The 15,219-nt window shown below is 46.5% G+C and overlaps 1 protein-coding gene across 2 annotated transcripts in view; it reads left to right on the top strand.

The window, feature by feature from the left end:
- The window catches only part of HMCN2 (hemicentin 2), a 936,787-nt gene that overhangs the window by 778,331 nt on the left and 143,237 nt on the right, over positions 1 to 15,219 (top strand). For both annotated transcript variants that reach the window (XM_069609262.1, XM_069609261.1), the window contains one exon: positions 11,652 to 11,776. In XM_069609262.1, coding sequence (XP_069465363.1) covers positions 11,652 to 11,776 — 125 coding nt within the window. The remainder of the gene's footprint in view (positions 1 to 11,651; positions 11,777 to 15,219) is intronic.

The following is a 15,219-nucleotide window of genomic DNA, read 5'->3' on the forward strand; positions in this document are numbered from 1 at the left end:
AAGAAACACCACATTTCAGGTCATCGGGCGGGCTTGGGCGCCACCTCTCGGTGGATGGGAGAAGGCCATCACTGCTCAGAGGAGGTGCTAGCAGGGGGCAGTGCCTAGAAGACGGTTTCAAAACAGGCTTTACATTTGATGTCCGTCTCCTGAAGGCTTTGAAGAGCCATCCAATGGTAGAGGAGCCAATGAGGTCAGTGTCGAGCTCTGCAAATCGGTGTAAGACTAGGCCGGAGCCTCTGCTTTGAGATCGGGGAGTGAGGGGGACAGCTGTGAAGATGGATTCTCAAAATCCTACATTGGGGTGGATTTTGAGAGGTCATCCTATTATGTGAACAGGGAAGACACTGACTTTTCCTTCTGCTGCTGGTGAAACCACTTTAGATTCTCATTACATTTGTTAAGATGGATTTTCAGAATTCACCCTAAGGGTGGATTTTGGGAGGCAAACCTATTATGGTAAACAGGGACACACTAAAGTCTAGCCAACCCCAATCAGGGAAGGTAGCAGAGCGGCAAAGCTTTGTCTGAGGAGGGCTGGGGGAGTGGTCTAGGGCTACAATGAGTCCACGCAGAACAACATCAATAATTCAGTCTATACTGCTCAGTACAAAAACATAGAATCATTTATTAGAACTTTACAATACACATTGAACAAATGAGACCTCTAGGCAAATATTGTCACACACTTAAAACTAAACTGATTTCTGCAGCTTGTGAATCTGCTTAGATTCATCGCTTTGTAGAGTCTGCCATCTGGTGGTTGGGTTGGTGTAGAACAGTTGTTTTTCCGAAGTCGGGAAAAGGGGCATGGACAGGGACCTGTACTATGTGATTGGGTGATGCCAGTCGTTATGTGTAACGCTCACCTGATTCCCGCAGAGGCGCTGGTCTTGACTGGGTGAATGCCGTATCTTCAAAGGTGATGTGTAACACACGGTTGGCTCTTTGGGCTGGACCTCTGTGCACTGTATGTCTGACTTGAAGAGTAAGATGTCTGCAGATAGAAAATATGGGATTAATGAACTGGGGTTATTGGGTGCCTCTCTCCTCTTCCCTTTCTCTTCTCCTGTAGAACCCCAAAGGTTAACGCCCTCACCTTAGGTAAGTGAACGCCGAGCTCTCCATCTGCCTCGGGGCAGGGTGCCGTAACCAGTTTCTTCACTGGATAAGGGTGCAGGCCTCTTGACCTCAGAGGACTGCTGTCCGTCCTTAACTGCACGAACGGTAAGTTCTGGGCACTTCAAATGTCTTAAAAGTCTTTTGTAATGATATCTCTTGTTTTGCAGGGTTCCGCCGATGGCGGATGGCGGGCTGATGAGAGTTGAGGATCGAACCCGCGTGAGGAATAGAAGCGCCTGGAAGCACGTAAGTAAGCGCTTGTAGCCTGCTTCACGATGCGCACTAACTGTCCCTTTTATCTTGCAGGTACAAGTTCGGAGCTTTAGAGAAGCTGAAGGGTGCTGGAATACCCACTGGATTCGGCGTGGGAAGGAGTAATGGCACGTGAGTAATAAAGTTGCCCAATGTCTTTAAACGCACCTTCTTTTGTCTTTCAGATGCGGGATGCAGCGCCGAAGGCCTCCGGAGCGTGCGAAGAGTAGGTAAGCCTTTGTCTTTCAGATGCCGGAATGCAGCGCGAGGCGTTGGTGACAGCCGATGGACCAGGTAAGATATGCGCTGCCACTGAAGACCGTAGTGCTAACCTGTTCTTTCTTTGTCTTTACAGGTGCTGCTGAAGACTGGATTCCAGGATGGTAAGCCTTTGTTCCCTTAGGCCCAGGATCAGAAGCAGAAGACACGATGAGCGTTCTGCTGCAGAGAATGCAGAATAACACAAAGCAAGATTCATCCATCGGGTGTGGTTTAAATAGCCTCCTGTAGTGCTTAGGTGTCTCCTTCCACAGCCACGCCTAGGTAAGAAAAGAGTTCCTGCTTTCCAGAAGAGTTCCAGTGTTCTGAACCTAGGGAGTGGCTCCTGCCCCACCCAACAGGAAAAGTAGTCCCAAACAGAAGAGGATCAGGGGTTCAACTGGCAGGTAAGTAAGCAGCATGGTCTGCTGCAGGTAAGTCCACCCAAGCATTATGAGCCCGGCGCTTCCAGCGCTGGGACTGGGCATCTTTATGAGCCTGGTGCCACTGGCGCCAGGACAGGGTCCAAAAGGTCCCAATTGGGACTGGCTGGCACTCGGAACCGGGGTTATGGGTCTGCTTCCAAGGGAGTCGGGCAAGTCCTGATCTTTTGGAAGCAGAGATCATGACAGCACCCCCCCTCAAGGCCCCTCCCAAACCAGGCTTCTCCGGGGGTTTGGGCTTGTTAGGAAATGTTCGATGAAATCTTTTGATTAGACGAGGCGCGTGGACATATTCTGCAGGTTCCCAGGATCTTTCTTGGGGACCGTAGCCTTTCCAGTCAATCAGGTAAAATAGTTTAGATTTGGAGATCTTGGAATCCAGGATGCTTTTGACTTCAAACTCGAGTTCTCCATCAACTAGAATAGGTTTTGGAGATGTAGTTAGTCGGGTTTGAGGTTGCACGGGTTTTAATAGAGAGACGTGGAAGACCGGATGTATCTTCATGTGAGGGGGCAAGTCCAACTTGACCGCTACTGGATTTACTATGGTAGTGATGGAATAGGGACCAAGGTATCTTGGGTTGAATGTGCGTGGTCCTTTTAGAGGTAGATATTTGGTGGATAACCAGACTTGATCTCCTACTTGATATTGGGGGGCTTCCTTCCGATGTTGGTCTGCTCCTTTCTTGTATTGTTCTTTAGCCCTTTGAAGGTGAGAAACGGCTTCCTTAAAGGCTTGGGTGATTGTAGAATGCAGGTGGTCTACTGCTGGTGTTCCAAGATCTTGGAGTGGATCCAACTCCGAGGTTCGAGGGTGACTACCGTATAAAAGAAAAAACGGGGTCTTCCCAGTTCCCGAGTGGACAGAGTTATTGTAGGCATATTCGGCTATCCAAAGGATATCTTTCCAAGTTTTTTCAGTTTGTTGTAGCATGCAGCGCAAATACTGTTCCAGAGTTTGATTGGTCCTCTCGGTTTGTCCGTCGGTTTGAGGATGGTGGCTGGTCGAAAGTCTCACATCAATTTGAGCCGACCGACAGCAACTTCGCCAAAAATGAGAAATAAATTGACTACCTCGATCCAAAATTAGAACTGAAGGAAAACCGTGCAGTCGGACGATGTTTTCGAGAAATTCTCGGGCCAGAGTTGCTGCTGTTGGTAAGCCTTTGAGTGGAATGAAATGCGCCATCTTGGAGAATAGGTCCACGATTACTAGGATCGTATTGTATCCGGAGCACGGAGGTAGATCGGTGATGAAGTCCATAGAAAGCGTATGCCAAGGGCGAGGCGGGATGTCAATAGGGCGTAAGAGGCCGGCTGGTTTTTCCTTTTGACTCTTGTTTTGGGCGCATACTCCACAGGACATTATAAAGTCTCTGATATCTTTTTTCCAAGACGGCCACCAGAAGTAGCGCTTGATCTTTTCCGAGGTCTTGGTCATACCGGGATGTCCTTCCATTAAAGAATCGTGATAACAAGAGATTACCTTTTTCTGTAAATCTGTGCTGGGCAGGTATAACCGTTCTTGGAAATATAATAGGTTGTCCTTCACCGTAAAGTCCTTTCCCTGCAGATGCCAATTCTGTATGTCTGCTGGAGTTACCAGTAGCCTGGCTTTATCCTTAACTTCCTCTATGGATTGTGTGGCGATTACACCTAGAATTCTTTGTTCGGGAATGATAGGTACAGGTTTAGGATTGATCAAATGTTCTTCCACTCCCATCCGAGAAAGGGCATCAGCTTTACCGTTTTTTGTACCAGGTCGATAGGTAATTATGAAATCAAACTCGGCAAAGAATAGTGCCCAACGGAGTTGCCTAGAGGATTGAGCTTTTGCGGTTTTCAAATATTGCAGGTTTCGGTGATCTGTAATCACAGTAACGGTGTGTCGGGCCCCCAGAAGATAATGCCGCCAAGCCTTAAAGGCGGACTTGATAGCTAGAAGTTCCTTATCAGTAATAGTGTAATTGATTTCAGGAGGCGAGAATTTGCGGGACCAAAATGCCACGGGATGCAACTGATTGGTTACTGGGTCCTTTTGTGATAGAACTGCCCCCATGGCAAGGCTCGAAGCATCAGTTTCAACGATGTAGGGGAGTTCTGGGCGAGGATGTTTTAAGATCGGTGCAGAGATAAATCTAGTCTTCAAATTCTGGAAAGCTTGTTCCGCCTCGGTAGACCATTCAAAACGTTTGTTTTTCTTTAACAAGGCGGTGATGGGCTGGACTATTCGAGAGAATTCGGGGATAAACCTGCGGTAAAAGTTAGCGAAGCCTAACATGCTTTGAACACCTTTTACGGAGGATGGCGATGGCCATTTGAGAATTGCATCGACCTTCTTTGAATCCATACGCACTCCGCTAGGTGATAATATGAATCCCAAGAATTCAACTTCAGTCACGTTGAAAACACATTTTTCCAACTTAGCGAAAAGTTTGTGTTGACGCAATCTCTCGAGGACCATTTTCACGTGTTTCCGATGTTCAGTTTCCGATGAAGAATAAACGAGGATGTCGTCAATGTAAACAACAACACACACATCTATGAGCTCTCTGAGGACATCGTTCATAAAATATTAAAAGGCAGCCGGGGCATTGCAAAGTCCGAAGGGCATGACCTGATATTCAAATAGCCCATACTTGGTGCGGAAGGCCGTCTTCCATTCATCGCCCTCTTTTACTCGTACCAAGTGGTAGGCTCCTCTAAGATCCAGCTTTGTATATATGCATGCTTTTCTGACTTGGTCCAGGAGTTCAGGGATCAAAGGTAACGGATATCTATTCTTAACGGTGATCTGGTTCAGGGCGCGATAATCTATACAAGTTCTAAGGTCCCCTTCTTTTTTTGGAACAAAGAACAAAGCTGAGGAAGCAGGGGACTTGGAAGGACGAATAAACCCATTCGCTAGGTATTGATCCAGGTATTGTCGGAGGTGAAGATTCTCAGGCTCGGTGAGGGCATAAATTCTACTACAAGGAGGAGTAGATCCAGGTATCAGGTCTATCTGGCAGTCATAAGACCTATGAGGATGTAGAGAGTTAGCCTGATCCTTCCGGAAAACATCTTGGAATTCTAGGTATTCAGGAGGTAACTGGGGAGCCTCCGAGGAAATTGCTGCCAGTGCAACACCAGGTCGAGGGTGACAAGTAGAGACACATTCTGGAAACTGAACCGTTCTTGCTCGCCAATCGATCTGAGGATTGTGCTTCTCTAACCAAGGAATTCCTAGAATAATCTGGAACTGAGGGGCCTTGATCACATCGAACACGATCTTCTCATGGTGTCCATCTTGACTTACTAGCGTCACTTCTTGGGTGGTATGCGTTACTGGTCCGGAGGCTATCTCTGTACCATCCACCGTAGTAATGACGTCCTTTACAGCCTTTGGACAAAGAGTCAGATTCATCCTCAAAACCATTTCATGATCCACATAATTGCCGATGGCACCGCTGTCGACGTAAGCTTCAATCGCATGTAATCGATCCGGATGTTCAGGGCTAATGAGGACCATAGGTATCACGAAATGCGAGGTCACTGAACTGGTTTTAACGCTCAGCAAGAGGACCTCTATTCTTGTCGGGCGAGGTCGTTTCCCTGCTCAGAGTTTGTGACCCTGGTAACTGCAGCTCTTACTGCCTTCTTGGCTGGTTTCACCGGACAGTCTCGAAGAAAGTGCCCCGAGTTTCCGCAATAGAGGCATAATTGCAGCTGTTTTCTCCTTTCCCGCTCCTTTTGTGTTAGTGGTCCTTTCAGGCCCCCTATTTGCATGGGTTCCCCGGAGTCTACTCCTTTGGTAGGAGTTGGTGGTTTGGAAAATACTCGAGCATCAAACTTGGAACGATCGGCCTTCCTGTTCTGCAGTCTGTGGTCAATTTGAACGACTAAGTCAACATAGTCCGAACAGTCTTGCGGGGGATTCACTACTTGGGCTAACACATCTTTGAGCTCTCCACGTAGACCTCTATAAAACAGCGTAATCCTTTTGTCCTCATGCCATCGAGTTTCCACTATCAGTCTGTTGAAAGACGCAATATAAGCCAAAAGGTCTTGATTACCCTGTCGCAATGAAAGGAGCTCATTGTCCAAGGCCTGCCCCTGTGAATGTCTTGCAAACAGTTTTTCCATACTGAGCTGAAAAGCTTGAAAATCATGGAGAACCGGATCATCTTGATTAACTAGAGGGATCGACCAGTCTGCCGCATTGCCACTAAGGTACGAAAGCACGAAAGCTACCTTAGCTTGATCAGTTGGAAAGGCTGCTGGCCGGCATAAGAAGTGCAACCGGCACTGATTAATAAATACTGCAAACCTCTTTGGGTCACCAGAAAATCGTTCGGGCGGAGCCAGAGGTACATTCCCAGGTAGGTTGATCTGCACTGGGTTCGTAGAGGATGTTGAAGGAAGATTTGCCCCTGATGCGGGTAACAGAGTTTGTCCGGCTTGTGACTGTAGCAATTGTCTAGCGAGATCGTCTGTTCGCTCCTTGGAAATAATCAGTTCCCTTCTTAGAGCATTCGTTTCCTGACGGGCTGCATGCACTTCTGCTCTTAGTTCCCCAAGTAACTGGGCTAGCTGGTCGGTATCCGAGGTTTCCATAGCGCCTGGGTGGGAGTTTTGCGGTAGGCTTTGTGTTCTGTAACGCTCACCTGATTCCCGCAGAGGCGCCGGTCTTGACTGGGTGAATGCCGTATCTTCAAAGGTGATGTGTAACACACGGTTGGCTCTTTGGGCTGGACCTCTGTGCACTGTATGTCTGACTTGAAGAGTAAGATGTCTGCAGATAGAAAATATGGGATTAATGAACTGGGGTTATTGGGTGCCTCTCTCCTCTTCCCTTTCTCTTCTCCTGTAGAACCCCAAAGGTTAACGCCCTCACCTTAGGTAAGTGAACGCCGAGCCCTCCATCTGCCTCGGGGCAGGGTGCCGTAACCAGTTTCTTCACTGGATAAGGGTGCAGGCCTCTTGACCTCAGAGGACTGCTGTCCGTCCTTAACTGCACGAACGGTAAGTTCTGGGCACTTCAAATGTCTTAAAAGTCTTTTGTAATGATATCTCTTGTTTTGCAGGGTTCCGGCGATGGCGGATGGCGGGCTGATGAGAGTTGAGGATCGAACCCGCGTGAGGAATAGAAGCGCCTGGAAGCACGTAAGTAAGCGCTTGTAGCCTGCTTCACGATGCGCACTAACTGTCCCTTTTATCTTGCAGGTACAAGTTCGGAGCTTTAGAGAAGCTGAAGGGTGCTGGAATACCCACTGGATTCGGCGTGGGAAGGAGTAATGGCACGTGAGTAATAAAGTTGCCCAATGTCTTTAAACGCACCTTCTTTTGTCTTTCAGATGCGGGATGCAGCGCTGAAGGCCTCCGGAGCGTGCGAAGAGTAGGTAAGCCTTTGTCTTTCAGATGCCGGAATGCAGCGCAAGGCGTTGGTGACAGCCGATGGACCAGGTAAGAGATGCGCTGCCACTGAAGACCGTAGTGCTAACCTGTTCTTTCTTTGTCTTTACAGGTGCTGCTGAAGACTGGATTCCAGGATGGTAAGCCTTTGTTCCCTTAGGCCCAGGATCAGAAGCAGAAGACACGATGAGCGTTCTGCTGCAGAGAATGCAGAATAACACAAAGCAAGATTCATCCATCGGGTGTGGTTTAAATAGCCTCCTGTAGTGCTTAGGTGTCTCCTTCCACAGCCACGCCTAGGTAAGAAAAGAGTTCCTGCTTTCCAGAAGAGTTCCAGTGTTCTGAACCTAGGGAGTGGCTCCTGCCCCACCCAACAGGAAAAGTAGTCCCAAACAGAAGAGGATCAGGGGTTCAACTGGCAGGTAAGTAAGCAGCATGGTCTGCTGCAGGTAAGTCCACCCAAGCATTATGAGCCCGGCGCTTCCAGCGCTGGGACTGGGCATCTTTATGAGCCTGGTGCCACTGGCGCCAGGACAGGGTCCAAAAGGTCCCAATTGGGACTGGCTGGCACTCGGAACCGGGGTTATGGGTCTGCTTCCAAGGGAGTCGGGCAAGTCCTGATCTTTTGGAAGCAGAGATCATGACATTATGATACAAAGTATAAAAAGGTAAGAAAACTTCTGGCAAGTAAACTCACTACTCTCATGGACGGTGCAGCCTGACTCAGACCCTAAACACACGCATTTATCCTCCGAATGCACTGAATTGTAGATACAGTTTTGGGTTCCCTCTGGTCAACACATGACCCCAAAGTAGAATGTATTTGAAATGTAAAGCCAGTCCATGTTAAGGCAGGCCAGTCAAAACCGTTACTCATAATTCCCAAGTATCCAATGCACCGAGAAGCTGAGGAGGGTACAGCACCAGTAATGCAGCCGCTCCTGAAACATGGAATAATAGTCCTGACCAGCAGTCAATGCAATATCCTAACATTGCCGGGGAAGAAGCCAGGAAGATGTAACCAAAGATTTGTTCAGGACCTTAGAACAGTGAATACTGTAGTGTTACCAGCCTTCCTGGTAGTCTCAACGCCGCCGCCCTACTTTCCTCTGTTCCGGCAACAGCGCCACATTTTACAGGGGTACACCTTGGCTCTGCATTCTTTTCTATAACCATACACGCGGACAGTAGGCATTCATTTTTAGGTAGGTAGGTATTTCTTACCGGCATAAAGTATCAGCTTCATTTACCTCCATTCATGATGGTGTATCCAATCATTTCATACACAGTCAATCCTTGGTCCTGGTATGTTTGTAAAGAAATGTATACATGTTTCAATGATGAAACACTTTGATCTCCCTTAGTTCTGCTTGCAGCTGCTCAGCAAGCAAGATGTATTTTGATACTTCTTAACTCATCCTCATTTAGACGACACAGAGCGACAGAGGTTCAATCCACGGGTCTGCGCTTAGAAACCTCTGGGTATTAAGCACGTTATAAAAAACCCATCATATCATATCATATTGTGGTATCTCCTGGGGGTAATTTTCATACTTCACACCGGAAAACCGTTTGAAATGGCGTTAAGTGTAGATGCGGCACTCGCTGCATTCAGGCAGGAAACCCTTCAATGAGTGGCGGGATGACATTCAGATAATGACGTTTGTCCACACGTTAAAAAGGACACATTTTCTACACAGTGATTTGAGTTGCCAGGTAATGTTATCAGGTAGACGCCATGTTGGTTTCATGAGATTGATTAGGTTTGGTAAGATATCATAATTGTATAGAGTTGTGTGTACACATCACACTAGTAGAGTTCTTCTTCCGCAGCTTAACAAGAGATTATGATGCTTGTTTTGTCGCTGTGCTTTATCATTTCTCATCCTGAAGCTCTTCTCTTCAATTCAATGTAATGTGTAAAAGCCACTTGATGACGAACCCTACGGATTGACACATGTACAGATCGTGGCATGTTATGCACATTGGCTGCCTCAACTCGTGATTCATGTTCTTCACATGATGACAACTTTCATGATAAGCAAATGAAAATGCAATACAATTCCAGCACAGCATAAAGCTGAGTGGTTGTTCACTTGTGGTCCCCAATAGCATAGGTTAAGGCCATGCTTTCCTGTTACATAATGGTGCACTCTCTCTCTCCCACCACCACGGGATGCTATCAGAGTATGGCTCAAGATTGGGGGGATTTCATTTATCATTTCGTCCTTATGTGCCTCCAACTTTTCTTTCAGCACACAGGCAACTCTTGACTCTGGCATCTATGCCAGCGGGCTCAGTAGAACCAGGTCAGTCCAGTAATCGTCATTAATGACAAAATATTAATATCTGGTCTCTAATCGTGCCTTGAAACACTTGTGTATAGGCGCATTATAAATTCCATATCATATCATATCTAAGCCTCCACAACATCCAGAAACTCTTGCGCACAATTCAAGGCCATCAAACATCCATAACTCTACTTATAATTTAACCTTAAAACACACTGCAGTCCTACCTGGCATGAAAATGGATTTGCCCCGTAACGACAGCTCCTTGCTCTTTTCATGGCCATTTTGGTCTAAGCATATACTACGGTACATGCATCCCAGTTAATTCTACTACCCAATCCTCATGTTATCCGCCCTCCCCTTGTCACCTTTGTCTTCTGGTCCATCTCTGACTTTACCCCACTCTTCCCAATTCCTGCTTACCTTCAGCCTCATTTCCTTCTCACCCCACAGACTGCGGTCTGCTTTGCACCCTGGGTGGCTATGTAACATAAAGTGTTCCACCAGTTGTTTTTTCTTGAAATTCCTTCTAAGTCAAATTTAGTTCTGTTTGGATGCATATCCTAACCTGATATCCTGCTCTATGTATCTGACCTGACAACTGAAATAGAACACACAATAAACACAATGTAATAAATGGTACAAATATTTCTTTTAAGGTTACAAATGGTTCAAACAATTAATTTAAATTTTCATATTCCGTTATTCACAAATTAAATCATTACCAGCAACTAAGACATGAAATAACATAAAACCAGGGGACAGTATCCTGGGAAAACAAAAAATGAAAAGGCAAAAAAAGATGAAAGGAAGAATGGAGACTGAAAGGCCCAAAGAATTTGTTTGATGACCCAACGCTGTCAAGTCTTCTAGAAAATAGACTTAGTAGATAAAAGAGAGAAGGCAAACATATATAGAAAATACGTAACTCAAATTTGAATAAAGAGAATACAAATATTTTCTTGTTCCTTATTTTACAATTTATTTTAAGTTGAGTATTAATTATACAATTGCTTCTGTTCACATCTCATTAAACAAAGAAACATTTCTATTTTGTATGAAGTTGTATGCAAAGGGTCTGCCAACGTGTGTGTAACATGACTGTTACCACTGAATGATCTGAGGGGGATCCTTGCAGGAAGGTAGGGTCCCCAAATTAAACATGTTTCAGCAGTCTGGGGTGAAAATCAGAGCCCCTTCTTCAGGGCATGTTCATAGACCCCAATGTGGAGTAAGTATGGGTACTGTTGGAGAAATTGATACACTTTATTATATGGTGCCAAATAACATAGCTGGTCTCTCAGCACGGTCTGCATGACACATGTTGTTCCCTCCGTGTTAAGAACATAGATACATGTATCTAAGTTTCCCTTGCTTTTTCATCATTAATCTTGTCTGCTTTTCCTGCCAAGTTCCAATTTTAACCTCACAAACCAATTACCCCACTGTGAGATGCTGCCAAATACTATCTCCAATGTAGCAGCCTCTGTTGCTTGTCTGAAAACTCTTGGCTTGAATCATAGTCGCTCACACCTGAAAAACAACTTCAGAGAGCTATTACGTATTTATTTAAGCATCTCTCACTCTGTATCCCTTATTCATAATATATCTTTATACACTTATTGTATGTGTGTGATATTTAAAGCACCCTTCACTTCCTGGGTCATCCTAACACAAATATGCATAGTGCCATGTGCACTTTCTACCTTAAATAAAGGCACTATAATCCTTATTTCTGCAATAATAGAACTGTTTGATCTGCCTACCATGTTATCTATATTTAGTTGAGGGGGAGAGGTTGGCACCCCCTATACACAGACATCCTAATGAGCATCTCCTCCGTATCCATCTCCTTGCTAAAGTCTTGACTGCTGCTATCCTGTCTTTCCAGGGGAACTTGTTCGAGTCACACATATCGCCCGCGGCCTGGATGCAGAAGGAACACTTTTGTTGGATTTGGTGATCAATGGCTTCATCCCAGAAGTGGTGGCCTCGTCTTCGGCAGTGGTGGTCCAGGTTGGTAATGTGGCTTGCAGGGTGAACAGGTGCGTGTGTCCTCTGTTCCCGACATTAAGTAGAAATAATTTGACTTTTGCTGAGGAGACAAATAAAGGTATTTTTCTAGTTCGTTTTTTAACAGTTAAGCTGGCAGGGAATTGCAGATTTTCAAAGACTATGTTGGAAACTTTGCAGAAATGCTGTGTGTCCATCTGTGTGTGTTTTGCGAGATATATCAGGGTATAATATTGGTAAATAATGGTGAAAAAGCAGCGTTCTAAAGTGACAATCCTGGGTTGCAAAATATTTCACACTACACAACACAATGCAACAAACACTACAAATTCCAAATGTACCCCTTTAATAAATGTCTTCACTACTCCTGGATAAAAAGATTACTTATTAACCATTTGTAATGGAATAACTATGAATGCATTTTCTTTTTGACGTTCAAGAAAGCAAACTATTTACAGCACTTCAAGAAATCCTCTTCCCATATGAATTTTCATGTAATCTGTAGCATTTCAGCAAATGTCATTTTACACTTAGAAGAGCAGCTTGGGCTGTGGAAGTACAGCTTTGGCCTGAGAAGGATGGCTTGGGCTGTTGAAGAGTGATTTTGGCTGTGGAAGAGTGGCTTCAACTGCAGTAGAACAGCTTGGGCTGTGAATGGATGGCTTGGGCTGTGGAAGAACAGCTTTGGCCTGAGAAGGATGGCTTGGGCTGTGGAACGATGGCTTGGGTTGTGGAACAATGACTTGGGCTGTGGAAGAGTGGCTTTGGCTGTGGAAAGATGGCTTGGGCTGTGGAAGGATGGCCTGGGCTGTGGAAGAGTTGCCTGGGCTGTGGAAGAGTGGCTTGGCCTGTGGAAGGGTGACTTGGGCTGTGGAAGGATGGCTTGGGCTGTGGAATGATGGCTTGGGCTGTGCAACGATGGCTTGGTCTGTGGAAGCGTGGCTTGGGCTGTGGAAGAACAGCTTTGGCCTGAGAAGGATGGCTTGGGCTGTGGAACGATGACTTGGGCTCTGGAAGAGTGGCTTTGGCTGTGGAAAGATGGCTTGGGCTGTGGATGAGTTGCCTGGGCTGTGGAAGAGTGGCTTGGGCTGTGGAAGGGTGACTCGGGCTGTGGAACGATGGCTTGGGCTGTGCAACGATGGCTTGGTCTGTGGAAGAGTGGCTTGGGCTGTGGACGAGTGCCTTGGGCTGTGGAAGAGTGGCTTGGGCATTGGAAGAGTGGCTTGGGCATTGGAAGAGTGGCCTAGACTGTTGAAGAGTGGCTTGGGTTGTGGAAGAGTGGCTTTGACTGGAGCAGTGCAGCCTGGGTTGTAGAAGGATGGCTTAGGCTGTTGAAGAGTGGCTTGGGCTGTGGAAGAGTGGCTTCGACTGGAGCAGAAGAGCTTGGGCTGTAGAAGGATGGCTTGGGCTGTGGAAGAGTGGCTTGGGCTGTTGAAGAGAGGCTTAGGCTGTAAAAGGGTGGTTTCAGCTGGAGTAGAACAGTTTGGGATTTACCAAAATAGCTTGAGCTGTAGAAGGACTGCTGGGGCTGGAGACAATGTTGAACACATCCAATGTAGCAATCATTGCCGATCACCAAACTGTTACCTTCACACTACCCACCTCCATAGCCTTAACAACTAACTCTTGCCCCCTCCCCCAAGCCATCATGAGATGCTTGCGTAGCCTTGCTAAAAAGAGACTCCTCCCTGCCCTCGCTGCGGATACCTCTCTCACTCGTGCAGCCCTGCCCTTCACCCCAGAAGACTTGGTCAGCTCCTACAATTCAGCCATCTTATCAGTCATCAATGCCATTGCCCCACTGAAACCACGGAAAGCCAAACATACTACACATCTAAATTCATGGTTTACACCATGTCTCCAAGCCTTGAGAGCCCAGAAACGCACCCTCAAAACCACTTGCCCAGATCCCCCACAACTCCCAATAAAGAACATTTTGTCAACTGCTCCAAGGACTATAAGCAGGCCATCCTCACTGCCAAAGCAACTTCCCTTTTAAATCAAATCTCCAATGCCAAATCCCAATCACGTGAGCTATTCTCCATCCTTCAGGAACTGGAAATACCCACCAAACCTACCCCTCACTACACTAAAGATAACACCTGGTGTCAATACATCCAAGCTGCCCTTATCCACAAGATTGACACCCTCCAAGAGAAAATTGTAAAAAAAGTGAACTTCTGTCCTCAGCAAAACTCACTCGCATGTACCCATCCTCTTCCCTTGACCTCTCGCAACCCCTCCACTGCCACTGCTTTCAGTTTCCTACCTGTCCCTGAACCTGAAATTGCTAACTTCATCGCTGGGCTGAAACCCTCACGTTGCCAAGGCAATGCCTGTCTAGCGCCTCTTATCAAAGATTGCCCGGAAGCCCTCATTCATATCATCACTGCATTTGTGAATTCCTCCTTCTCAAGCTGCTCAATCCCACTAGACCTCAAGGAAGCTTGGATCCCCCCCCCTTATTAAGAAATCTTACCTGGATCTGACCATTCACACTAATTACCGGCCCGTTACCACTGTTCCTTTTCTCCTAAAGATTCTTAACTGTGCTGCCTACATCCAGATAGAAGCTTACCTGGAACAACATTGTAGCCTTAGTCCCCGTAGGGCAGGTTTCAGACCTGGCCATGGTACAGAATCTGCTGTCCTTCACCTTAAAAAATAGATGATATCCGTGACAATGGCAACCTAGCCATCCTCCTTCTTCTCTGCCTATCAGCTGCGTTTGATCTGGTCCACCACCAGACACTCTGCCACCACCTTACTAAAGCTGCCAACTTCTCTCACAAAGCCACCAAATGTATTGCCTCATTTCTTGCAGACAGAACAGCCTGTGTCTATGCTGGTAGCGCAGCTGCACACCCACCTCAAGTCCCCTATGGGGTACTACAAGGCTCATGCGTTTTCCCAACTCTATACAACAGTTATACGAAAGCACTCTTCGACCACCTTGACACTCTGGACATTTCATACACCAACTGTGCTGATGATGCACTAATCCTCTTTCCCCTCTCAGGGATTTATGAGCAAGACTCCAGCTACATCAACAAAATCTACGACACTATCCAAGCTTGGATGACCACGCATCAGCTCAGCTTGAATGACGACAATATAAAAGTCCTGATAGCAGGCCCCTCCCCCTCGTCTTACCAAACTCGATCCAGTCTTCTATTCATTAACCATTGATGCCTGCTCCATTCTGGTCTCCACCTCTGTCAAAACATTAGGCATTTACCTGGATTCCAGGTCCGACCTGACCTGCCAAGTCAACGCCATTACCTCCTCAACAGCCCACACACCAAACGTCTAAATCCTACCAAGCATTTCCTCTCAGTCCAAGACCACCTGATCATTGCCAGAGCACTTATTGGCTCTCGTCTAGACTATTGCAACTCCCGTTTTGCCAGTACCTCAGAACGCATCCTAAATAAACTACAGACTAT

The sequence above is a fragment of the Ambystoma mexicanum genome, chromosome 8, assembly GCF_040938575.1.
Source record: "Ambystoma mexicanum isolate Mex_15411 chromosome 8, UKY_AmexF1_1, whole genome shotgun sequence".
Classification (NCBI taxonomy): Eukaryota; Metazoa; Chordata; class Amphibia; order Caudata; family Ambystomatidae; genus Ambystoma; species Ambystoma mexicanum.